This window comes from Diospyros lotus, chromosome 9, assembly GCF_014633365.1.
Source record: "Diospyros lotus cultivar Yz01 chromosome 9, ASM1463336v1, whole genome shotgun sequence".
Classification (NCBI taxonomy): Eukaryota; Viridiplantae; Streptophyta; class Magnoliopsida; order Ericales; family Ebenaceae; genus Diospyros; species Diospyros lotus.
In genome coordinates, this window is record NC_068346.1 from 13,079,025 (window position 1) to 13,102,449 (window position 23,425).

Consider the following 23,425-nt stretch of genomic DNA (forward strand, 5'->3'; position numbering starts at 1 on the left):
ACTAATATGTGCCTATATTTAAACACTTTTTTCTTACTTTTTATTTACATTTTTCTTTTATCATATCTTTCGTCTCTCTCTCTCTCTCAAATTGCCGATCATGGTAGCAATAATAGCAACGGAAACAATAATAATAAATTTTTCTCTCTTTTCAAATGGTCGACAATGGTGGCAACAACAAGGGAGACAATAGTGGTAAGACTCTCTCTCATTCTTTTTCTCCTCCTCATTCTTCTTCTTCTTCTTCATTAGAACCTTTCTTTTCTTCTTCTTCTTCTTAAGTTCTTCCTTTTCCTCTTCTTTTTCTTGGATTTTGTCAAAAACTTCATTCTTCTCATTGGATTCTCTTTCTTTATGTTCTAGATTTAACGAAACTCACATATGGATTTATTTCTTCTCTCTCTCTCTCTCTTTCAATTCTAAGTTTGATGGAATCTAGATTTAGATTCTATTAAACTTTTCTTTTTATTTTTCTTCTTTTTCTTTTCTCTATGTTGGTCACATGTTGGGTGATGAGCCCATTGCAATCTATTGGAAAGAACCCAAATGGGTTTATTGCACACCAAACAAAACTCACTAGGTTCATTGTCAACGCTCTTGATGAACTCAATAGGTTCATTTGGTGTTAGGTAAATTTTTTCTATTTTTCAATTAGAGGGGGAGAAAAGAGAGAATGAAAGATAAATTAGTTATTTTATCTATTATCTATTTATTTAACGACAAAAATGGTTATTATTATATTTTTTAAATATATTTATTCAAAATTATTATGTTATTCGTGTCAGACAACATAATTTTTATCCAACACAGATAAAATTAGAGAGGAGGCATGAGCCCCCCTTTTGTATGCCCGCATCAAGCAAACTCGACATGAACAATAGAACAAAGCCTTGTATTTATTAATGGAGCACCTCAATATGTTCCAAAAACTCTTTTCCAACAATGAAATTGCAAAACATTAATACGTTTATTAAAAAATTTAATTATTTTAACGCTGTGTAGCAGAAGTCATAATGATTTATAATAATCCATATAATAACACAAGTGAATTTTTAGAGCAATAAGGAGTTACTTCAGTTGTGGCTTAAAAATTGCAAGGGATACAAAAGTCTTATTATCTTAATCATATTATTAGGAAATGCCAATGAAATTATGAAACTTTGGCAGGTGGCAGAGCAGACCGATTCAATTCCTGTTGTGACAGTAGTAGAGGTGAAGAAGCCATGAAATGTAATTATGGAAAAGGTTAAGATACAACCCCATTAATTATCTCTAATAAATGTATTTTATTTTTTGAAAATTTAAAATAATTTTTATTCATTAATAAAATAGATTTATTAAAAATTAACCATTATTCTAAAAATAATATAATTAACATTATCCCCACATATATATATAGGTACTAATTTTAATAATAATAATAATAATAATATATTAAAACAATTAAAGAGGTATTTTTACACTGCAAGAATATGGGGTCTTTCTACAGATTAGACGAGACGGAATTAAACAGGCAAGCCACTGCAAATTCTACTACTAATCATCAGACAGACGAAACATGCTTCCATCACTTACTTAGACAAACAGTCTTAATTAAGATGAGATGTTTGCAGAATTAATGCATCGACCTCCATCCACCAGCTGTTGCCACTCTTTTGCTTGCTTTCATCACTTCACTTGGGGGTGAAAGCCTGCAGTACGTACGTTTGAAATTAATTAATTAATTATGATAATAATTAAGGCTATATGTGTGCGCGCGTGCGGGTGTATATATATTTAATTATGAAGGCATGTGGATGGTGTACTTACAGCAAAAATGGTGGCATGGCCAGGGTCGGCAAGGTGGGCAAAGAGGTTGTCAATGGGGCCGGTGCCGGTGTAGATGGCTTGGAACCAAGCACCCATGACGGCCAACATAGCGAGCCGGCCGTTCTTAATCTCCTTGGTCCTGAGTTCTTTGACTTTCTCAGGGGAGCCGCTGCCCCAGCCAAGAGGGTCGAACCAGAGGCCACCGGGGTAGCCGACGTCGGTGCCGGTGAGCTTGTTGTTGGGGAAGATGGGGTCGGTGTTGACGCAGCCGGGCTTGAGGATGTCAGCCCAGCGGCGGCCCTCCGCCCAGCCGATGAAGATGAGCTCCACGATGAAGAGGGTGGTGGTGTCGGTGAAGTACTGCAGCTCGCCGGCGGTGTACCAGGAAGGAGTATTGAGGATGCCGATCTTGGTTAGGAACTCGGGGATGAAGATGCCGGCTGCTCCCAGCATTGCCCACCGGCAGTGAACCAGCTCTGATTGTACCATCCATCTCAATGTCTCCGGATCGGATCCGAGCCCAAGGGGATCAAATCCAAAGTCTCCAGGGAGGCTAAATGAAAGAGTTCGTTATCAATCAGCTACTCATTTATTAGTTAATGAAACAATTCATCCAATTTAATTCTTAATTACCTGCCATCAAGCCATGGAGGAGGGGTGCTCCCTGGGAACCAGAGAGGCCTATTAGGGTCGGCAGCGGCTACGCAAACGGTGGCCGATCGCGTTCCGGCCGAAGCCGGAGCGGTGTACTTACGAAGCCTGAGCTTTCTCGCTCCTCCAAGGAAAGAAGCCTTTGTTGCTCCAACATTAATAATTGACCCACTCTTCTGGGAACTGCAAGTAATTACTTTCATGCATGATTAAATCAATAATGCTTCTCCAGGTAGCTAGGATTATTAATTTGAATGATGAATAATAATAATAATAATAATATTAATACGATGGAAGAAATATATATATGATTGAAAAGAAGTAATTACGTACAAACCTGCTTGGGGAAGAGAGACCAACAGCAGCAACGGCTGAAGAGGCGCAGACAGAGGACGCCATTTTAGAGATTTTTTGGGGGGATTTGGGTTGATGAGTGGAAGTGGGTTTGATTGGCGTGTGTTGTGAGAGATAAGTAAGGATACGAGAGAGAGGAGAGGAGGCTTATCTTGAAGGATAGAGGTGCGTTGATGTCTATTGGCCGCTTAGTTACCACGTGGCATGCAGAATCTGATTGTCTAGCCTTACACCTCTAGTTTCGCTTGCCTACCTGGAATAATCAGAAGCTGGTGGTTCACATTGCCACCCCGCCCTGTCCTGCTCCCTCTTTCTATCAACAACTACCCTACAACCAAAGATTCCCGGGCACATTTTTTTCTTTCTTTCTTTTTCTTCCTTTCTTTCTTTTTTTTTTTTTAGAATTTCCTGCCTTGCCTTAAAGATAGTTATTCTTGAATGAGTCCCAAAGGCCTAATGTTGATTCTTACTTACTCTTTCAATTGTGTATTATATTTTACGCCTAGTCAAACTCAGTGAAATGGTAAGTGATGGAACAACTTTTAACTTTAGTTGATCTAAATAAATGTCACATATTAAAGATTAAAATTTACTAAAAAAAAAAAAATTAACAAAACCCATTGACTTCCTAATTTTGTTACCACGATCTCGTCCTCTCTGCAATCCTGTCCAATCAGAGAGACCAAAGAAATTCCATGAACAGTAAGTAATTGCCCTACAGTCACTTATCCACAAATATTTGTCCATTTTCAGTGGAACAACTCATCAGTCCAGTAAACAGATCTGAATTCGCGGATCCAAATGAGACCTCGGCTTTATTCCTTGAGATCAAAATTACAAACTACTTTCAAACTTGAGTCCAAAAAAAAAAAAAAACCCATAAAAAAGCAAAGAAGACTCTTCGTCCTCCTAAGTTTCTCATATACAGAGAGGAAGACACAAGATTTAACTTTCAAATCACCTCGTATTTACCTATCATGCACCCAATGCGTGCTTGTTAACAGATTCAAAACCGTTGTGGAGATCGGCATCCAGAGGTTTAGTAATGGAAAGAATAAATAAATTGGGTGCTTCCACTGGTGGCAAGAGATGTTTCAGCTTGGCTCTCTAAATAAGTTAAAAAAAAAAAAATCGATCCAAATCTGAGACTCCCCGCCTAAACTGTTTCAAATATCGTGGCTACAATTCAGCAGAGCAGGCTATAAGAGGGCATATCTTCAATCCTCAAGACATCATCCATTAGAAGTTCCTTCTCAAGCTGACCCCGAGTGGATTTCAAAACATCCTACGGAAGACAAGATACGGTTATTACCCAAATCCAATTAGGATGCAGCAGCACCAGCAGCAGAAGGGAGTAAAAAATAAGCATTAAAGAAAAACCTGGGAAATACAAGTTCTTTAAGTTACTAGCATTATGAACCTCTACTCATACATGTCTCATATCAGGCTGCTTTAAGTTCATTTCACTTAGCCCACAATAAACCACAAGGTACGTTACTCACATTGAACTCCATGTATGTGGCATTTCTCTCCAGCCATTGCTTGTCCATGACCACGAAAGCCACACAATAGAGCAAGTCAAATGCCCACTCATTTTCTGAAGACAGATATAACATCCTGATTAATCTCAAAACTACAGCCTTAAAAAGCTTAGCGTGAGCGTGAACTGTCAGGTTTATGTCAGAACTAAAACTACAAATATCATGCAACTTCTAGTACCATAATCATAATCAGGACACCAAAACTACTCTCAAACAATCTCATCTTCCTATGTTTGATCAAAGTGGATAAATATCATGAAACAATATTTTATGATTTGAAATATTAGGAGCAATTGCAGGTTCTACCTGATAACATCTGCAAGAAAACTGCTCTAACAAACGTTCTGGGTTTTGCTGCAGGTACACATTCACGTGCATTAGCAGCCCCATAAAGAAATTATAGCTAACTAGCAGGCTGAGAGAGACAGCAAATAATAATAATAATAAAATTAAAAATTAAAGAACTATCACGTTGAGACGAAATACTGGATTTGAGCTCATCTAGGTCAGCTCAACCCCCAGAAAGCTCGCATTCAGGGAGGAAACTTGGAGTGAAGGAGTGGGGCTTTTGCATTTTCTGCATATATTTTTGACTGGATCAAATATTTTAAACTGAACAAGAGAGTTAATATTTTCCCTTACTGGCATCTAGATCAAGCATTTGCATGATCATGAATGTGATATTTACACCAGCCACAGCAAATGGATATTCCCATGCAGAACGCTGCCCTCCTTGCTTTTTCAATAGATGCTGGAAAGATGTCTGCAGCAAAGTCATATGAAAGGTTAACAAACATAATCAGTATTTAAGAATGTTAGTGGTTGCAAAAGATCAACCACTTGAGCAAAGGGCTAAAGCCCTACACTTCAGCTATACCCACTTAGGTGGTGGATTTTGAGCATGATGTCCCAATAGCTGAGTCAAAATAAATAACATAGAATAAAATTGAGTTCCTTTATCTATTTTAATGAACATCAAAGGTGGTGTTGTCACAAAGAAAAATGTATTGCCATTCTAGGATCTTACCGGAAATGTTTTGGCAAAAAACAGTAAGTTCTCCAAAGAAATGAATCCAGCTCCTCTGTTTAACAGGAATACATTATCCATGTTAAAAAGAGGAAAAAAAGATATGTAAGAGACATTGGAATTCAACATCATCAGATTATATTAAAACACAAGAAACAAGAAAGCAACCTGAAATCAGTTGATGGATCCCTGCCCTGCCAACCCATTTCTTTCCATTGATCAGAAACTAAACTATGGAGTTCCCTACCAGGGTATGTGGCAGACCATAGAGCTTTCAGAGCAGCCTGCAGTTATATAATCACTGATCTAACTCAAACAAATCATGCAACTAAGCGAACATTGAAAGTATAATGTTTACTATTTTGAATCCTGGTATTTCTGTATTACATTGCAAGTTTGTGCATCTTGGTGTATCTAGATAAGAAGACCCTGTGTTTAGTACTCCTATTGAGGTTCCACAGGAAATTTAGTAATAGTAGTTGCAAAATTTGCTCTTTAAAATAATTTTGCAGTGGCAAACACACCTGATGATCTACTCTAGAAGCATCAAAGGTAACCTTTGTCCGATGCTTCAGCCTTCTTAGTTTCTCTTCCTGCAGATTTTTATCAGATCTAGAAAATATTAACAGAATCAGGAAAAAGTAATGCAGAAGGCATTATATCTCCATGACATCATCACAACTCTAGTAGAAGGTTTTTTTTTTCCCTCCATTTTTCTTTCTTTCCTTTTTCTTTTACAAAGTAGAAAGGATAGTAAATGAATGTGATTATAATAGCCTATACCCACAGGGAAGTTGCAATGAGGATGGAGACCTTGATGAGTTTCAGTTATACCTTAATCCAAGCTCCACAAGGTGAAAAAGGAATCTAAAGTCCTAAATTTATGGCGCAGGAGGCAAGAATTGAATCATGGCCATATGTGATGGGAAATCACTTGCTGCTGCTGGTTTTTTGTTTTTTTTTTCTTTTCAATAGTGGAATTTATGAAGAAAAGCAAGCAGGATGGCAAGAAATGATTTTTTCTCAAGGAAACATAGAAAGTTTGAAGAATTAGGAGAGAAAAAGAATTCTGTGAAGTTCAAAATCAATGGATCAAGAAGAATTCTTCTTTCAGATATCTGCTTAGAGCTACAAGCTTACATTTTAAAACCCATACCATGTGCTTGGTATGATTAAATGTGGCGAGTCCGGTCCCACCTCCGAGGTGCCACCGTAACACACGGTTATAACTATGACCTCCTACCGAATTGAAGGTCGGCTATGCCCTTACAAGTTTGGGCACCCTGGGTGTGATTCAAGTTTCACTGCCTTCCCTCGCCGAGAACCTGAGTCCCAAAAGAAAATAGGCAGCAGAGGGCACTCGAATCTCAGTCGAGCCACACGCTAAAATCTCATAGCTATTACAGAGACATGATGAGGTTATAAAAACAAACTTACATGAAACCCTATATTTTCAAAAAAATAGCTAAAAGAGATTCCAATCACATGCTCAGTACCTTTTTTCCTAATATAAACTTAGTTCTCAATAAAATACTCAAAATCCCGTTCATCTCACACACTTAATACAAATAGAGAACCCTGTAATTAAAATAACCACCAACAATCAAAAATCCCCTCACGGCTCATCGATCACATCCATCAACGATCCTTCCTCCAACATCGCCTTCCCTTTGCTAGGGCCCGAGCTATCTATATGGTTGGTTAGGGGTGAGTCCTAAGACTTAGTAAAGGCAATATACATAAAATAGCAAACCACAATTCATAATAAACATGGAAAGAAAAACATGAAATGAGTCATGGATGCAGACCCGTCCACCTCATTCCTTTCGGACTCTTGGTGGCCCCATACGATTTTTCCCTAGACCCCAACACAAGCTCTGTTCAGTCTCAAATTCATAACCTTATGCCTAGGCATTTCCCTATCATCACATGCAAGTTATGATCATTTAATTAGCACAAAAAAAATATATTGACCCTTACCATTTGCTTCTAATGCCTTGATAGTCCTTTTGAAAAAATTCCTCCAAAGTGTTGATAACATCGACGTCACGTCTCAAAATTCTTTTAACAAAAATTAAACATAATAGGTTAAAAATAACTATTTTAACTAGGTATTGCTTAAACCACTTTTAAATCCAATCTTGGACCTTTTTGTTTTTGCTCGTACCTTGGCTCTTTAATTATACGGTCAACCTTCTGGCTTGCCCAACCTCTATCAAATTCTTGTTTCTTACGCACTTCCCTTTTACAAAGGTGCTTTATATAGAGTTTTTTTTTCCTGCTGCCCAAGACTTGGGTTTCTTAAGTCAAAAATCACAGTAGATTTCAATCAAATCCTCTTCCACGTGCTGCTCTAATTCACCCTACAAGGAGCAATCTAATCCTAATCTCATCTCATTAATGTTTCGTACTTTCTGATTGCAGGTAAATCAAGGGCTGTAATCAAATCCTCTTCCACGTGCTGCTCTAATTCACCACAAGATCACTGCAAGGAGTAATCTAATCAGATCTAATTCTAATCCCATCTCATTAATGTTTCGTACTTTCTGATTGCAAGCAAATCAACAACAGTAAGCAACCATATGTGGCATCTCAGCAGCTGATGAGTCCCAAACGATGTTGTTTCGCCCAAAGGCAGCTTCCAGGAAAAAAAATCAGCCATCCCCCCCCCCCTCCCGGGGCGACCTGCTGCTAGGACCCTTACACGCATGCGTAACCATCAAGCTGCAAGCCTTCTCACTTATATATATGCACCAATTAATTTTATACCAATCCAACCCCTAGTTTCCGAATTACACTTAGACCTCAGAAATTCCCCCCCCCCCCCCCCCCCCCCAAAAAAAAAAAAACTTCCAATCACCTCCCCATTCAAAACACATAAATTTTAATTTCTCCCATTAAATTTCTCACACCCAAAAATCACTAATAAATCATCTTAAACTCAAAATTTTATTTTTTATTTTTTTAATACCAGGATGTTACAGTCTCCCCTCATAAATTTCGTCCTCGAAATTGTAAATAATCATTTATATCACAAATAAACTTTCAGAATTAACCACAATTCTCAAATAAGTAAGGAAATCCTTCCCGCATTCTTACCTCAATCTCCCATGTCGCTTCCCGCTCTGAGTGCTAACTCTATTGCACTTTCACCATGGGAACGACCTTATGTCGTAATTGATGGTCTTGTTAATCCAATATCTGCACTGATTGTACTTCAAATGTCAAGTTAGGCTGGAGGTTAATTCCCTCAACTAACAATTCAACATTAGGGTTATAGATGTGCTTCCGTAGTTAAGAGACATGAAACACATCATGCAATTCAGTCAATGTCTCTGGTAATTCCAGCCGATAGGCAAGAGGACCAATTCATTCTTTAATTTGGTATAGCCCCAAATATCAAGGTCCCAACTTTCCCCTTCATTGGTGTCTAAAAGCTAGTCGTAAAGCTCGAAGATACATCAAATCTCCCATAACAAATTCCAAGGGTAGGGTTCGCCGGTCTGCATACTGCTTTTGTCAATCTTGGGTTGCTTCCATGTTTTTGCGAACCACCTCAATCTGCTGGGTAGCTTTATCCACAAGATCAGTCTAAGCAAGGTGTTTTTCTCCTACTTCAAGCTAACATATCAGCAACTGACACTGCTGTCCATATAATGCTTCCTAGGGTGTCATCCCCATGCTTGCCTAATAACTATTGTTATAGGCAAACTCTGCTAACACAAGTATTCATCCTAACTACCCCCAAAGTCTTGAATGCACGCTCTAAGCATGTCTTTTAGGATTTGATTGACACACTCTGTTTGACCATCTATCTGGGGGTGATAAGCTGTACTAAAGTTCAGTCGGGTTTCCAATTCTTCCTACCTAGTCCTCCAAAAGTTGGACATAAATCAATTATCCCTATTAGACACAATACTTATTGGAATTCCATGCAACCGAACAATCTCTTGAATATAAAGCGGAGCAAGTTGTTTAGCTCCTATGGTATTTTTAACATTTAAGGAATGCGCTAACTTTGTCAATCGATCCACAATCACCAAGATGGCATCGACTTTTCTTGGAGTTCGAGGTAATCCCATGATAAAATCTGTCGTCGCATGTTCCCATTTCCATTCGAGAATCTCCAAAGGTTGTAATCTCCTTGATGGTTTTTGGTGTTCAACTTTTATCTGTTGGCACATATCACATTTGCTCACAAATTCAACTACACTTCTCTTCATTCCTGACCACCAATATACTTCCCTAAGATCCTGATACATTTTGGTGGTTCCAGGGTACACTGTATACGTGGTACGATGTGCCTAACTCAAAATTTTCTATTATAGCTCACCATTGTTTGGCACATATATCCTACCATCCATCCAAAGTATGCCATTACGATATTCAAATTCAGGTTGCTTGGGTTGTCCATTTTCATCCACCCATTGCTTCAAATAGCTATCTCAAGTCGTGGCTTGCTTAAGTCTTCCCACAAGTCAACTTGCAAGTGCATCTAAGCCATAATTGCGGTGTTCCCACATGGCTCTACCTTGAGGGCTAACTTTGCAAATTTCTCAATCAGGGTTCACAAATGAGCGACCAATCGAACTCCTGACATGAAACTCTTTTGACTCAGTGCATTTGCGACAAAGTTCCATCCATCAACGTCGGCAAAAGTTCAAGTCTTGCTGGGAGAAAACATACCTCAAGCTTTGATGATCTGTATATATAGTGAATTTTTTTCCCATACAGATAATGTCGCCACAATTTCAAAGCATGCACCACAACTGCTAATTCCAAGTCATGCACCAGGTAATTCTTCTCATGGGGTTGTAGTTGTCGAGATCCATATGCAATCACTCTCTCGTGTTGCATCAACACACCTGTTACAACCCTCGGGTAGAACTCACCCTCAAAATCTAGCTGTTAAGGGGAGGGTGCCCAAAATGTTCTAAACCCCACACTAGGAGTCTGAACTTCCAATGTGAGGCAAGTCTCATACTCTACAGTGGACCATAAAATACCATCACGCTCTGCAACCCGGCACCCACGACAGCAGGCTGTGCACTAGTCACTGCTAGTCCCGGGCGAACATTGCAATGCCGGAGTCACCTCCGTCGTAAGTCGCTTGTACTGGGAGCCATGGGACCGACTCTCAGGTAGAACTATTCTCAAAAGCTATCTGTTAAGAGGATGGTGTCCAAGAAATTATAAATCCCACACCAAGAGGAGTCTGAACTTCCAATGTGGGACAAGTCTCATACCCTGCAGTGGACCATAACAAAAACTTTGTGCTTATCTCTATACCTTTCTATCAAATGCCTTAGTAAGTAGATAGCTTCTATTGTTGATCTAATAGGCATGAAGCCGTAGTAGTTTTCAAGACTTTTGTATCTCTTCTTAACCTTTGCTTAATCACTCTCTCCCAAATTTAGCTTCCGACGCTTGTGTTCATGCGTGTGTGTGTTTGAGAGAGAGAAAGAGAGAATTAGTCTGACTGGGTGGTCAAATAGGTGAGGTAGGCATTTGATAGATCTGTAGAATCCCTTGAAAAACTAAGCCACAAAAATTCTTCCACAATCAAGTTGCAATGATGTACATTGAGTCATTGAGGTAAGAAGAAAAACTAATAGTGTATGTGATAGAATCATCCAAATAGACAGCTTACATAAGCTTGTGAACAATCTAGATTCAAAATTAATCAACAAAAGGTAAAACTGAACAAATTCCATTGAACTGGAGTCAAGACACCTCTCAACGTGGCAACACTCATTTGCATCCTCACAAACAAGTAGCAAATGTACTTGATCTTTCCACAAGAGGGCATGCAGCAGTTCCCGTGGCTTTGAGAGAGAGACAGAGAGACAGACAGACAGACAGATTTCTATTTCACATGTTTATGCAGCACAGACAAAGACCTTGGTTCTCTGATAAAGAGCCAGGTTATTGCAGAAAATCAAAAGAACAATATTGCTTTGTATCTTTCCTTTTTCTCCCTTTAAATAATGTTTGAGATTGTTGATACTCACCTGCATAGGTGTCAAATTGATGCAAATCCGTTCATAACTTCCCTTGAGCTTGAAGCAAACACAAGTGAGGCTTCTTCCCATCCGAGTCGGTGTCCCACAAGTTGCATCATCTGCAATCAACCAGTTGACTTCTGGCTTTAGCCTAGGACTCTAAGTCAGTTGATTTACTAACAAAATAATGATCATCACTTCATCAATTTTATGACCTAAGGCTTGTGATTGTTGTTGTGATCAATTTATGAACTTTATTGCAACACTAGGGATAAAATGGCTATAGCGCACTATGAACATCATTATTGAAAGCACAAGGCTGATTTTAGTGGAGAGAGCAATAATCCATCTTATGAACTGGCAGTTCAAGAGTGGTGAGGACCACAAGGAAGAAATGCTGATGAATCAATTACTAGGGGTCAGCCTGTAAAAAGTTTCTCTTTGGTTCCCCCTCTCTTTTCTCTAATATTAGGCAAGATAAGGTGGGACTTGAGCACAACCATGTTGAACTAAAAGGCATCTCTAGTGCACAAAGTTCCCTGTTTTCCAATGGTCACCTTTGTATGCAGCCTTAACTTTGCTTTGCAAAGAGGCTATTTCCACACCTCAAACCCATGACCAGATACAATCATATTGAGCTAATTGGAAAAATAATTTTTGCCATACAAATAGAAAATTTAACAAATCTTTAAAGGTAACCACCAAATTGCTGCAAAATTTAATGGAGGATGACCTCGACTGGAAAATCAAACTAGTCGTCATCCTGCTTTCATAACTATTTCAAGTTTAACTTAGAGAAAACAACTGCATTTGATCAAATACAGAAGGTTATCAACTGTTCTTGCTAAAAACACGAGTGACAAAACACCTAAACTAGATAAATACTAGGGCACTCCAAAATTTCTCAAGAAAAGTAAAACCAGGTAAAAGTACAAAAAGCGATGAAATTGTTTGAAATTCATTAACAGACAAGGAAAAGAAATAGATAGAGAACAGGATTGAAGAGGTGACGCCTTAAAATGGCAGATACTTTAAGGCAATATGATGGCTTCAAGAGAGAGAAAAAAAAGGTCCAATCCCTGAAGCCTTTCAATTGAAAACAGACACCACGATAAAACGACCTGTAGCATCCAAAATGCCACAAAAATGAAATCACATAAGTACTAAAATACCCGTGATGCTTTTTATCGTATCCTATGGCCACGAGTTCTCTGTATGAAAGTTCTGGTGGCATTCAAATTTTTTACAGCGGATGAAAAATAGTTTGTCGGATTCTTTTAATTTCAGAAACGCCAAAGTCACATACTTGGATGAATCATTATGGTGCTCCCAATTAAGCTCAAGAAATATCTACCAGTTGGAAAAATATCGTCATCCAATGATGGAGACTGAAAATCGATCGCTTAGTGTCGCATAACAGATAAAATCGAATTCGTCCAGGTTTCAGACTCTAATATACATCCTCGGAGATCTTGGGATTTATCTACACTTACGCACACAAAGTTACACACGAAACAAGATACTATACAAATATATGTATATAGCCAAACAAGTATATACATGTATGCAAAGATTAAAACAAGCAAGCAAAAGAAAAAAATAGGAAATCGATAGAGAGTACGGGGAGAAGCAGAAGAGTGAGAGCATCTGGACGACGGAGGAAGTGTGCCGATTGCGACGCAGCTGCCGTGAGTTCTCTCGACGCTCATCGCTGCCGTGAATTTGCTCTACGAAGCAGTTGCTTTGAATTCGATCGACCCTTCCCTTTCCCTTTGAAATATGCACCGTTCCATACAAAATACAAAGACAGACAAGAGCTCTCGTCGTCTTCTTCGCGGCTTTTGTTCGTGTCTTTCTTCGTGAGTGAGGGTAAGCGTTTTTCAAGTTATGGAAAGACGGAAACACCCCTGCTCTTTATTTTAATTACTCCATAATAACGTGGTGTTCCATTCCGTTGACCAACAGTACCCAAACTCAAGCTACCCTCTAATAATAAGTTTCTAGAATGTCTTTACGTCAATTTTATTTAGGCTTTACCTAATTAATGCTCAATCTTGCATTTATTGAGAATTCTATTATACATGGCTAATGATTCATAGTTGTATTGTCTCGATAAATGACGAGATAAATTAAGAGAAAAATAAAATTAATTTTAAGTGAGATGGTTGAGACATTATATATTTAGACGGTATTTATTAAAATAAGTAAAATAAAGTTAAAATATTTATGAATTAAGATATAGAATTGTCGAGATAAGATTAAAAATTATTCTAAAATTTTTATCAAATTATTTATTATTTATTTAAAAAAATTTGAATACACTGAAAAATACATGCGTTATTTTTTCTTATCTGTAAGTATTAAAATAAATTTATCTAAAGGACAAAGAGATAAATTTATCTGAAAAAACTCAGATAAGAAGTAACGTGACTTTTTTTTCAAGAATCGTCAAATAAATGTAATAAATACAATAAAAAACAATTTTATCTATAATAATTTTAATATTTCATATTTTCTACTCTATATCTTAATTAACAAATATCATCTCAACACTTATTATATCTATTTCCTTACACTTGAAATATGATATTTGGGAAATTAGTAAGAATTTTGACTAATCTATTGGATTGATTCTAATCCCACAATAGAAAAATTAAAGTTATCACCTTATTGGATTGATTCTATTGGATTTTAACTAATCTATTGTTTAAACAATATATATTTAAAACATTGGGACTTTAAACAATATACTTAAAACATTGGGACTCTTTGCCAATAAAAAATGGGTGCACAATGTGTGTAATAATGCAAAATGCGTCTGATTAACTTTAATTATTTATTAATTGAAACGCATTAAAGTTGGATAATTACATCCCTTCTAAACGTGTACGTGAGTATAAGGATCCAGTGAGAAGCATGGCTATCGATGTAATTGAACGGGGACACAATTGACATTAGAGGAAAAGTGAAGGGCAATGTAGAAAACCAGAAAGCAGCATGTCAGGCTAGTGTATTTGGAGTTAGCACGCGAGAGGCTGAGGTGATGTATCCGCGCATGGAGACAAGAAGTCCACAACAGGCGTCTCCACATGGCAGGCCACTCACCCAACCTCTCATCTAAAAATTTCGGAAATTTAAATCAGTCCGTCCAAATGGTAGGAATAGATTCATTGGATATGGTTAGATACACGTAATTTTGATACAAATTTTTAATTTACTAATTGGTATCACTATTCTCCATCAAAATTTTCATCATTGTTCATTAACTAGGGCTAAGTTGGTAGGTCGATGCGACTCTCGACCCCCCAAGTCAAATACTTGTAGAGAGGATATCCGAGCTTGTAGATACCCTACCGAGCTAGTGTTGAGATGATTCGACTGCTGTTGAGCTCGACATCCTTGGCCCACGGCCCAATATTGGCTCGCGACTTGATCTTAACTCTACACCAATCCACAGCAACCATCATTATTATATATGTTGGGTATCTCTGTGCCTATTCCATATCTCATCCTCATTAATGACAAATTCTCTCCACATTTAATAAAGGTCCCGCCATCACCATACCACCGTCAAAGAGCCTTTTTATGATTAGATATTCAATCTTATCCCTTACAACGCTTGATGCATGCATATATGATGATCTCTCATCCTCTTATATAAACCAGTTCTATCAAATAGCTAATGTATGTTTTTTTATAGTCTACCAATATTCTATCACTTTACTCCATTATTTACTTGAGCGTTGGAGTGTTTGTGGGTATCAATCACCCTTTGACGAACCAATTGTTGGAGCTCATTCCTTATCGTTGCAAGCCCTTGTCTGATCATCCATTTGAATAAAAATGAACAATCATAATTAAGACAAATGCTACTAGAAATCTATTTAGTATTTACTAAGCGAAGAGTAATTAAACAAATGAACCAAAATTGGCACCCTTACAAATAGAAGCATGGATGAAATTTTGATGCATTTTTAATGAAAAAGGTAATTTATAAAATATGTTACTCATAAAATCAAGCACGATGACCATCATTTTATTTTATTGTAAAATTGCTTTAAAGTTATAAATGAAGTTTTATTAAATAATTATAAGATATTTTTTGTTATATAACTCAAACTATTAGGTAATTAAGTGATTCCTATAGTTAATTTACTTTTTTTATTTTTATTTTGGTAGTGTTTGTTAAATGAGTAAAATAAAGACTCCATTAAAATAATTTATTTGTAAAGTTTAAGATAAGTTATCCGAATAAGAAATAGATAAATTTATTTTAAAAGTTCAAGATAAAAAATCATGTAATTTCTTTTAAAAAATACAATAAAAAATACTTTTGTGCGTGATATTTTTTATATCTCATATTTTTTGATTTATACTTTGGTTAACAAAAGCTATATTTATATTTTATATATTTTCTCCGCCCATACTTGTTAATGGCTAGTAAAAATATATTTTCTTAATAATCATATTTTATTTTTAATTTTTGCAAAACACATAAATATGCAATTTAAAAATGAAAAAAAAATTAAAAACATAATGATAAAACATCATAGAGTCAAATTTGACTTCTACCTTTTGTAATTGGATTTCGTTAATCCTCCCAATTACAATTTAGGAAGTAGTTTGAGATGATCGTTTTTATGCGGCTCTCGATATTCATGTTTTCAATTATGTTAAGGAAAATAAATTATAAATTGGGTCTTTAACTTTTGCGTATAATGAGAATCGAACTTATTATCTATTAAATTAATATTGATATATTACTTATCGAACGGCTTGACGAGGAGATTGGTTATATATAAACTTGGTTTATAAATAAACTTCCAAGGGGAGATTTGAATTCTAAAATATAGAGTATGCTTAGACATAATTATTTAAGTAATCGAAGCCCACGCGATTTGCGTTTCTCATCCTAACCACAGTTAGATTTCCCTAACCATGGTTAAGCTCAGCCCCTTAAATATCCGGAGCTTTGCGCGTTTCCCAGTCCCGCCAGTTTCCATCGTCTGTTCGTTTCAATTTCTATTTTTCAAAAGCAAGAGCTCTCAATTTCTCTGGTTCTCTAGTCCCAGTTTCGCTGAGAGTTCCTTAAAGATGGTTAGAATTCAAAGGATGATGATGGCAGTTCTTTAATTTCTAGTTCATATTCTTCTCGCCTTCTTCGTCTCCGTGATCATTTTTTTTTTTTTTTTATTACGATCGAAGCTCACTGCTGTAATGTGATTTTCTCGAATGCTCAGGTTGTCGAACAAAGGGTGAAGGAATCTGAGATCACTGAGCAGGATTCGCTTCTGCTGGTATAGTTCAGAATTTGATATTCATCTCCTAATAATCATATTTCTATGGACACATTTTTTCAGTTAATTTTTTCGCATTGTTATTTGATCCGATTCTCAAGTTCTATTTTGAATTTCTAGTTTGGTTAACAAAATCGAGATGTTGCTTCCTGTGGCTTTTGAAGTTTAATTGAACTTTCTGTTTTATCGTTTTCTGATCTTCAAATCAGTGCTTTGAATAATGCAAGATAGATCAGAACTTAGCGTTCTTTTCTCGCTGAATTCTGATTCTAATTTTGATTTTGAAATTCTCTCGTTTTTATATGTTTTATTGGAAAAGGATTCCTAGATTAATTGATGTTGTTTTCTGGTAATTAATCTGTGTGCTTTTTCTGCCTTCGAAACACCTGCTTTTTTCCCAGTAAGTTTGGATGTAAATTCTGTAGAATCTTCAACATTTGGATGCAAATTGTGGTGTACTGCAATATTAATTCTGTGTTCTTTAGAAATGAGTGATATTCTGTGAGTCAACTCTTGCTACAATGTTGAGCTTACAGTAAATTTTGCAGGAGACTAAACCTAAACATACTTTATTATCAAGAAAATGTATGTTCAAAACATTACTGACATGATTTCTTATGAAGAAGACGCCAATTCTTTAACCATCAATTGCAGATTGCTTCTCAAATTTATGATTTCTTCATGTTGTTAATTTATTATTCAGTGTTGGGTTCATGTTCTCCACTGGTTTTTTCTAACACAGACAAGGAACCTGCTTCGCATTGCCATTTTCAACATTAGTTACATCAGAGGTCTTTTTCCCGAGAAATATTTCAATGATAAGTCTGTTCCTGCATTAGGTAAGCTTTTTAGAAGCAGATATACCTTCGAATTTTGCATGATTCACATTTTCATTGGCAAAATGTATTTGTACAATGATAAAATGATGGACAGAGATGAAAATCAAGAAGCTCATGCCAATGGATGCAGAGTCACGCAGACTGATAGATTGGATGGAGAAAGGCATGTAGATATTGTTGCTTTAATATGTTTATCAATCTTAATGTTGAGACACGCTTCATAACCATTTTTCCCCCTCATCTTTCTAGGTGTTTATGATGCACTGCAGAAAAAGTACCTGAGGACGTTGTTGTTCTGTGTTTGTGAAACAGTTGATGGTCCAATGATTGAGGAATATGCATGTGAGACTCTCACAATCTACTATCCCTTAGGAGCATCAGTGACTTGATGTTTAATACCTGATCATGGAACTGGCATGATGTTTTATGATTAGTGAGGATAGGGCATAATTGTTCTATATAACATCAGTAATGGAGCATCCACTAGGCTGATGGACACCCCCCCCCCCCCCCCCCCCCCCCTCTCTCTCTTCTTTTATAGAATGGCATTAATTCATTCTGTTTTTCTTTATCTATTTTAATTTACAATTTAAGCAATAGCCCAATGTGAGTTATAAGATAATACGACAATCCTTGATTGTCAGAAAAACTTTTGAGAAGTATCTGTTAATATGACTGTGTTACATGGGAATGCCTGTGCACATTACCTCGAAATCCCTGTTGGGATTATTAGTATGACATACTTGTATTTCTTCCTGCAGTTTCTTTCAGTTACAGTAATTCTGACAGCCAAGAGGTTTCAATGAATATCAATCGCACTGGAAACAAGAAGCAAGGGGGAACATTCAAGTGCGCATCCACAACTGAAGTTACTCCAAATCAAATGCGGTACTTAATCCAAAAGTCTCGGTCTATGTTTGGTTGGATGTCACATTTACAAGTATAACTGCTATTTGTGATTCAAATTAACAATCCAGGAGTTCTGCTTGCAAAATGGTCCGCACGCTGATTCAATTGATGAGAACGCTGGATAGAATGCCAGAAGAGGTAATGTTTATGGGGGTTAAGAGATGGCACTAAGAGGCTGCATCTTGTATGCACTTTGATAAATGTATTCCAAATATCTCAAAGCAATTTTTTTGACTGTCAGTTATTCTATCCTTGTTTCAGCGCACTATTTTGATGAAACTCCTCTATTACGATGATGTTACGGTATGCCTACATTAAAATTTGGTTGTTTTGTACTTCATCCTGCTAATTAGTATCCCAGCTTTGTTTATTATGTATCCTTTCATTTTCTTTTCTTTCTGTTCCTTTTTTTTTTTTGGTAGGAATTTTTTTAAGCTGTAGAAAAGCCATACTTAACCAAACCGTGCATACGCTGTAGGGGTTCATGAAATAAATATGTTCTGACATCTCATGTAATCTGCTTATATTTGTGTGCTTTTCCACCTGCAAATATTTAGTGGGAAATGCCAGAAAGATAAAGCATGGGTTGAATTTTATATTCTATGGGGTTTTGCCCTTTGCCCATTGTCCAATAATGCGCGGCAAAAGCAAAACCCTTACTTTCTCTGCCTTCTTATTTGTCCACAAAATTTATGTTCAAACATGGGTTGATCTTGTAGCCTGCGGATTATGAGCCACCATTCTTCAGAAGCTTCACAGAACAAGAAGTTCACAATCCATGGACAAAAAATCCACTGAGAATGGAGGTTGGAAATGTCAACAGCAAGCATTTTGTATTAGCTCTCAAGGTAAAGGTAGAATTTAGCACGAGCAGCCAGGATTTGAGGCACTTGGGATTATTTAGATTTCAGTCAGTCTTTAAAAATGTGAATTTTCGTAGGTTAAGAGTGTGCTTGATCCTTGTGAGGATGAAAATGATGACATTCAAGATGATGATTTGAGCTTGGGAGCTGATTCTGCGCGAAGGGATCAGCATTCTGATTCTGACAGTGAGGTATTAGCATCACTTCACTAACTTCCAAAGCTTCAATTTTCATATAACACAAATGTTTCGTTAACCACTGACATTTTGAACCTCAATTCAGGTCAGCCATTCACCCGAAGACAATTACATAGTCGCACCAATAGGTCATTATATCCCATTGTTTGAGTTTGGTGGTGTTTTTTTGTTTACATATTAGGTGTTGTCAATTGTCAATACAATCTCAAATTTGAACAGTGGATGATAATAGCTTCTTCTACAGATAAGAAGCATGCCCATGATGACTGCGCCCTGATTGACGAAGGTGATTTCAGTTAAAAGAATTGCATATGTTACTTCAGTATTAGAACATGCTCCGGGATCACTGCTATGCTTAATAAAATCAATGCAGATGGTACTCAAGATCCAATGGAAGATGAACAACAATTAGGCCGCGTAAAGGACTGGATCAACTGTCACCACCTTGACATCATTGAGCTTACTGATATTCTCTCAAATTTTCCTGACATTTCAGTGGTAAAGACCTTCACCCACCTTGCAAAATGGTGTTAAAAAATTATTTTTGGTTCAGAACTGTTTCTAGTTCATATTGTATCCTGCTGTTTCTTATTGTTGGGAGCCTTAATGTTTGCAGGTTTTAATAGAAGGTAAATGGATGATTTGATCCATGTTGAAGCCCATATAATGAAGGGCATCCAATCCTGCACTTCTAAGCCCTACATTAATTTTAATTTTTAATCTTTTGATTCATTTTCAGAAATTATTGACAATCTAGTCAATGAAGGTATTCTATCTAAAAGTGGAACTGACAGTTACACCATTAACAAGAAAAAGGTTGTTTGTTGCTTGTTTATATGCTTATTTCTGTGGTCAGTTCTAATTCTGTTTATGCTTGTTAATGTTGGCTCATAACCTTCATTCTTTTTTATAACAAAACCACCTAGAAGTTTGACTATGGATTTGACGCTGTAAAAGAAGAAATGGATGCCCAAGATGGCAAGAAAACTCAGCAGGTTATGGATGAAGATCCCATGTATATGAAGGTTAGTGCTATTACTTTTCCATAATTTACTGCATATGCTTGCATTCACCTTTACCTTTTAGCTCCCAATTTTTCAGTTTTCAGTTCACTCTGGAAGTGCTCATTTTCATGTGGATCTTAAACCCTGGGCCCTTCAAATTCCTTTTTACTATGTGCTGAAACTAATACCAAGAGTTTGAAGAAGTCTGCAGAGCAGTAGAGTCAAATTTTTATGTGAACCTACAAATCTTTCAGTTTTTTTGTATCAATTTCTGAATTAACTTAGTCATCAGTATGACATGTGAATAACATTCTGGATAAAAGTATGAAATGTTAAGTCATTGTGGTAGATTTGGCAGATCGTCTTGACCTTTTTTTTTTTTTTTTTCCTGACTGATTATTAATATCTCTTTTCTATATCCCATCAGTTGGAGCATTATAATGTGGTATGTGCCAACTTCCTGCATGGTGTAATTATTTGGAGCATTATAATTACAGGCCTTGTATCATGCTCTTCCAATGAACTATATTAGTGTAGCAAAGCTTCAGAGCAAGCTTGAAGGAGAAGTCAGCCAAACTACAGCACGCAAGCTAATTAATAAAATGATACATGATGGGTTTCTTGAAGCCAAAAGCAATAGGAGGCTAGGTGTGTGTTGTCAAACTGCAAATCTCGTTCAATATATGGAGAAATTTATAGTAAAATTGCTGATCTTAAAATTTCCTTGTTAAATGTCACAGGCAAACGTGTGATTCATTCCCACCTGACTCAGAAAAAGCTGGTGGAAGTCAAGAAAGCCTTGGACATTGATACCATGGTGATGTGAAAGTTTATGGGGATGAAAAATTGCATACATCTTCAAAGATTTTCTATTGATCTACAGAAACTTTATTAAATTGAACAGGATGTGGATGCTGATGAATCGCATAACAAGTCCAGAAATGTTGAACATCAGAAACTGGGTAGGTGGATAATGCTCGATGCTTAATTACCTAACGGTTCCTACCCGCAACATTAGAAAATAACAACGTTCTTTTGCAAACAGAGAGCAACCAAAAGGACATGTCGACATGTGGCTTTCTCCACTCGATTGGATCAGATCTCACTCGTACTAGAGGTAAAACACATCAAAATGGCTCCATGAGGACTGATCAGACTGTTTCAAATGCAGCGGATCACAGAAACACCCCGACAAGCAGAGCTGAGGTCAGTCTGTTTAGTCATCATTATTGGCTTCCAAGTTTTATGTAGAATTATATATAGGTAATTGAACCTACCAAGTTACTTGCCATAGATTGTCTCTCACAAGTTCCACGGATTTTTAATGGGAGATGTATCCTGGTTCTTCTGCAGCCAGTAGCATCAAGAGAGAGTTTTGTCCCAGGTAATGAGAATGGCAGAGCAAACGGACATGCCAATCATTTTGATGAGTTTGACACGGTTATATGTAGTAGATCCACGCAAGAGAAGCAATCTAGGAAAGCAAGCACGGTATGCTTTGATAGTTTCATCAACATGTAGACAGACTTAAAAGTCAATGCTATATCTGAACTTGTTTTGTTCCTAACCCTTCTTTTGCAGGTTAAGGAGCCCATTCTTCAGTACACGAAGCGCCAGAAATCTCAAGCTGTCTAAATATATCTCCATTGATTTGATCTATTAGTAGCGGTGACCTTTCCTAATCACTTCACTAATTCTGCTTCCACTACATGACTAATTCAGTACAGAGAGCACTGTCTTTATATGTTTTTAATTTTCCTGTTCACGTCTTCTGTTTTCCCTCTTCAATCTTGATAATTCATTACATTTCATATATCGAGACGAACGTGGGAAAATATGTTCCCCACGCAGGTAAACTAGTAGAAGAGAGGATATTATTTTCAACACTCATCTATAATTGCATTAGCGGGGCCGTTTCCTGCCATTTTTTTCCTGTGTCACAATGTTTTAACACTTGAGAATATGATTGATTCTGCACTCTGATCTGGTTGAGAACCAGCGCCCTATGCTGCTGAATTGTATAGCTTCTGACTGGTAACCGCGGAGCAAATGCCTCGTTTCACGTTTGAAAACTCCACTTTTTAGTCCTTTGTTGAATAATTTACATTTATAGGTCATGCAGGACAAATTTTTGAAAATTATTTCAATAAAATGTGAACAGTATTCTTCATTAAAATGTGAAAATTAGAACCCTGCTCCTTGTTGTGTGGGGTTTCACCAGGAATGGGCTCCGGCACTAAAGTTCCCTTATTAAAGACGATGACTCGTACAGGATGTTGTCAATTGTGAGTGGATCTGCAAGCCAGCCTAAGGTGGCTCAGGAAGTCGACTGCGAGGAGACTCAGGAGAGTTAGACAGCCTACTCTTAACTACTCAAATAAATAAATGTCATGAATATAACCAATTTTGTCTGTCTATATATAAAAGATTATTATTGATTTTGCCAAAAGTCTGACGATGTTTCCCAATAATTGGAACATTTTCTATGGAAGGTCCAACTTGCAGAACTTACTATAAGCACATGGACATCTCCTTCGAACGATGAAGGTCGGGATTTCCGTTCATTAGTCTTTTACTCAAAAGGGACAGTCTTCGAGATTCTGTTCTATTACGCGAGGTGTAATTTATTAGAATTATATATGACTAGTATTGTAGAATTCTCGTCCACTAATATCTTGACAGATAGAGGCTTCCTTAGAATCATCGTGTAAGTGTTTTAAGTATAGGTGTCAAAAAGGCCGGCCCGGTCTAGCCCGAGTCGGCCCACGGGCTTTTTAAACGGGCCGGGCCGGGCCCGGGCCCTTTTATCATTGATAGGGCCCGGCCTGGCCCACAGCCCCCCTACATAGGGGTCGGGCTGGGCCGGGCCGGGCCAGCCCGTGGGCTAGAGGGCCGGGCCGGGCCCTTAGCCCACAGGGCCTAACGGGCCGGG

General features: G+C 37.3%; 3 protein-coding genes across 4 annotated transcripts; 1 reads left to right on the plus strand and 2 right to left on the minus strand.

Annotated features, from left to right (window-relative positions):
• Positions 1–1,406: 1,406 nt before the first annotated feature.
• Positions 1,407–2,941, minus strand: LOC127809719 (chlorophyll a-b binding protein, chloroplastic). Its single transcript, XM_052348743.1, has 4 exons — positions 2,798–2,941; positions 2,443–2,643; positions 1,810–2,362; positions 1,407–1,691 (listed from the first exon to the last, which is right to left on the minus strand). The coding sequence occupies exons 1-4, from the start codon at positions 2,857–2,859 to the stop codon at positions 1,674–1,676; spliced, it is 834 nt and encodes a 277-aa protein (XP_052204703.1). The 5' UTR covers positions 2,860–2,941; the 3' UTR covers positions 1,407–1,673.
• Positions 2,800–13,236, minus strand: LOC127809720 (uncharacterized). Of its 2 annotated transcripts, XM_052348744.1 has the most exons (9): positions 13,006–13,235; positions 11,394–11,503; positions 5,907–5,975; positions 5,551–5,666; positions 5,383–5,437; positions 4,998–5,118; positions 4,662–4,709; positions 4,317–4,411; positions 2,800–4,099 (listed from the first exon to the last, which is right to left on the minus strand). In XM_052348744.1, the coding sequence occupies exons 1-9, from the start codon at positions 13,091–13,093 to the stop codon at positions 4,001–4,003; spliced, it is 801 nt and encodes a 266-aa protein (XP_052204704.1). In that variant the 5' UTR covers positions 13,094–13,235; the 3' UTR covers positions 2,800–4,000. The 2 variants fall into 2 exon arrangements, with proteins under 2 accessions (XP_052204704.1, XP_052204705.1); XM_052348745.1 differs by lacking the exon at positions 5,907–5,975 and having other exon boundaries at positions 13,006–13,236.
• Positions 13,237–16,385: 3,149 nt separating this feature from the next.
• LOC127810278 (meiosis-specific protein ASY1) lies at positions 16,386–22,418 on the plus strand. Its single transcript, XM_052349661.1, has 22 exons — positions 16,386–16,481; positions 16,625–16,681; positions 17,424–17,520; positions 17,615–17,683; positions 17,770–17,862; positions 18,282–18,408; positions 18,498–18,567; positions 18,691–18,732; positions 19,149–19,277; positions 19,370–19,483; positions 19,575–19,617; positions 19,734–19,775; positions 19,863–19,987; positions 20,106–20,118; positions 20,229–20,305; positions 20,416–20,514; positions 20,991–21,141; positions 21,234–21,310; positions 21,398–21,455; positions 21,539–21,699; positions 21,847–21,984; positions 22,075–22,418. The coding sequence occupies exons 1-22, from the start codon at positions 16,479–16,481 to the stop codon at positions 22,126–22,128; spliced, it is 1,839 nt and encodes a 612-aa protein (XP_052205621.1). The 5' UTR covers positions 16,386–16,478; the 3' UTR covers positions 22,129–22,418.
• Positions 22,419–23,425: the final 1,007 nt, after the last annotated feature.

What these genes read in the sequence shown, in the direction of transcription:
- LOC127810278 (XM_052349661.1), top strand. An exon ending in GATAGATTGGATGGAGAAAG is followed by an intron (nt 17,684 to 17,769) that starts GCATGTAGATAT and finishes TCATCTTTCTAG; the next exon opens with GTGTTTATGATGCACTGCAG. An exon ending in ACACCATTAACAAGAAAAAG is followed by an intron (nt 20,306 to 20,415) that starts GTTGTTTGTTGC and finishes AAAACCACCTAG; the next exon opens with AAGTTTGACTATGGATTTGA.
- LOC127809719 (XM_052348743.1), bottom strand. Translation starts at nt 2,859, where the DNA reads ATGGCGTCCTCTGTCTGCGCCTCTTCAGCCGTTGCTGCTGTTGGTCTC. An exon ending in GGTCTCTCTTCCCCAAGCAG is followed by an intron (nt 2,644 to 2,797) that starts GTTTGTACGTAA and finishes AATTACTTGCAG; the next exon opens with TTCCCAGAAGAGTGGGTCAA. An exon ending in CCTCCATGGCTTGATGGCAG is followed by an intron (nt 2,363 to 2,442) that starts GTAATTAAGAAT and finishes TCTTTCATTTAG; the next exon opens with CCTCCCTGGAGACTTTGGAT.
- LOC127809720 (XM_052348744.1), bottom strand. Translation starts at nt 13,093, where the DNA reads ATGAGCGTCGAGAGAACTCACGGCAGCTGCGTCGCAATCGGCACACTT. An exon ending in TCACTCTTCTGCTTCTCCCC is followed by an intron (nt 11,504 to 13,005) that starts GTACTCTCTATC and finishes GGTTGATTGCAG; the next exon opens with ATGATGCAACTTGTGGGACA. An exon ending in TCAATTTGACACCTATGCAG is followed by an intron (nt 5,976 to 11,393) that starts GTGAGTATCAAC and finishes AAAAATCTGCAG; the next exon opens with GAAGAGAAACTAAGAAGGCT.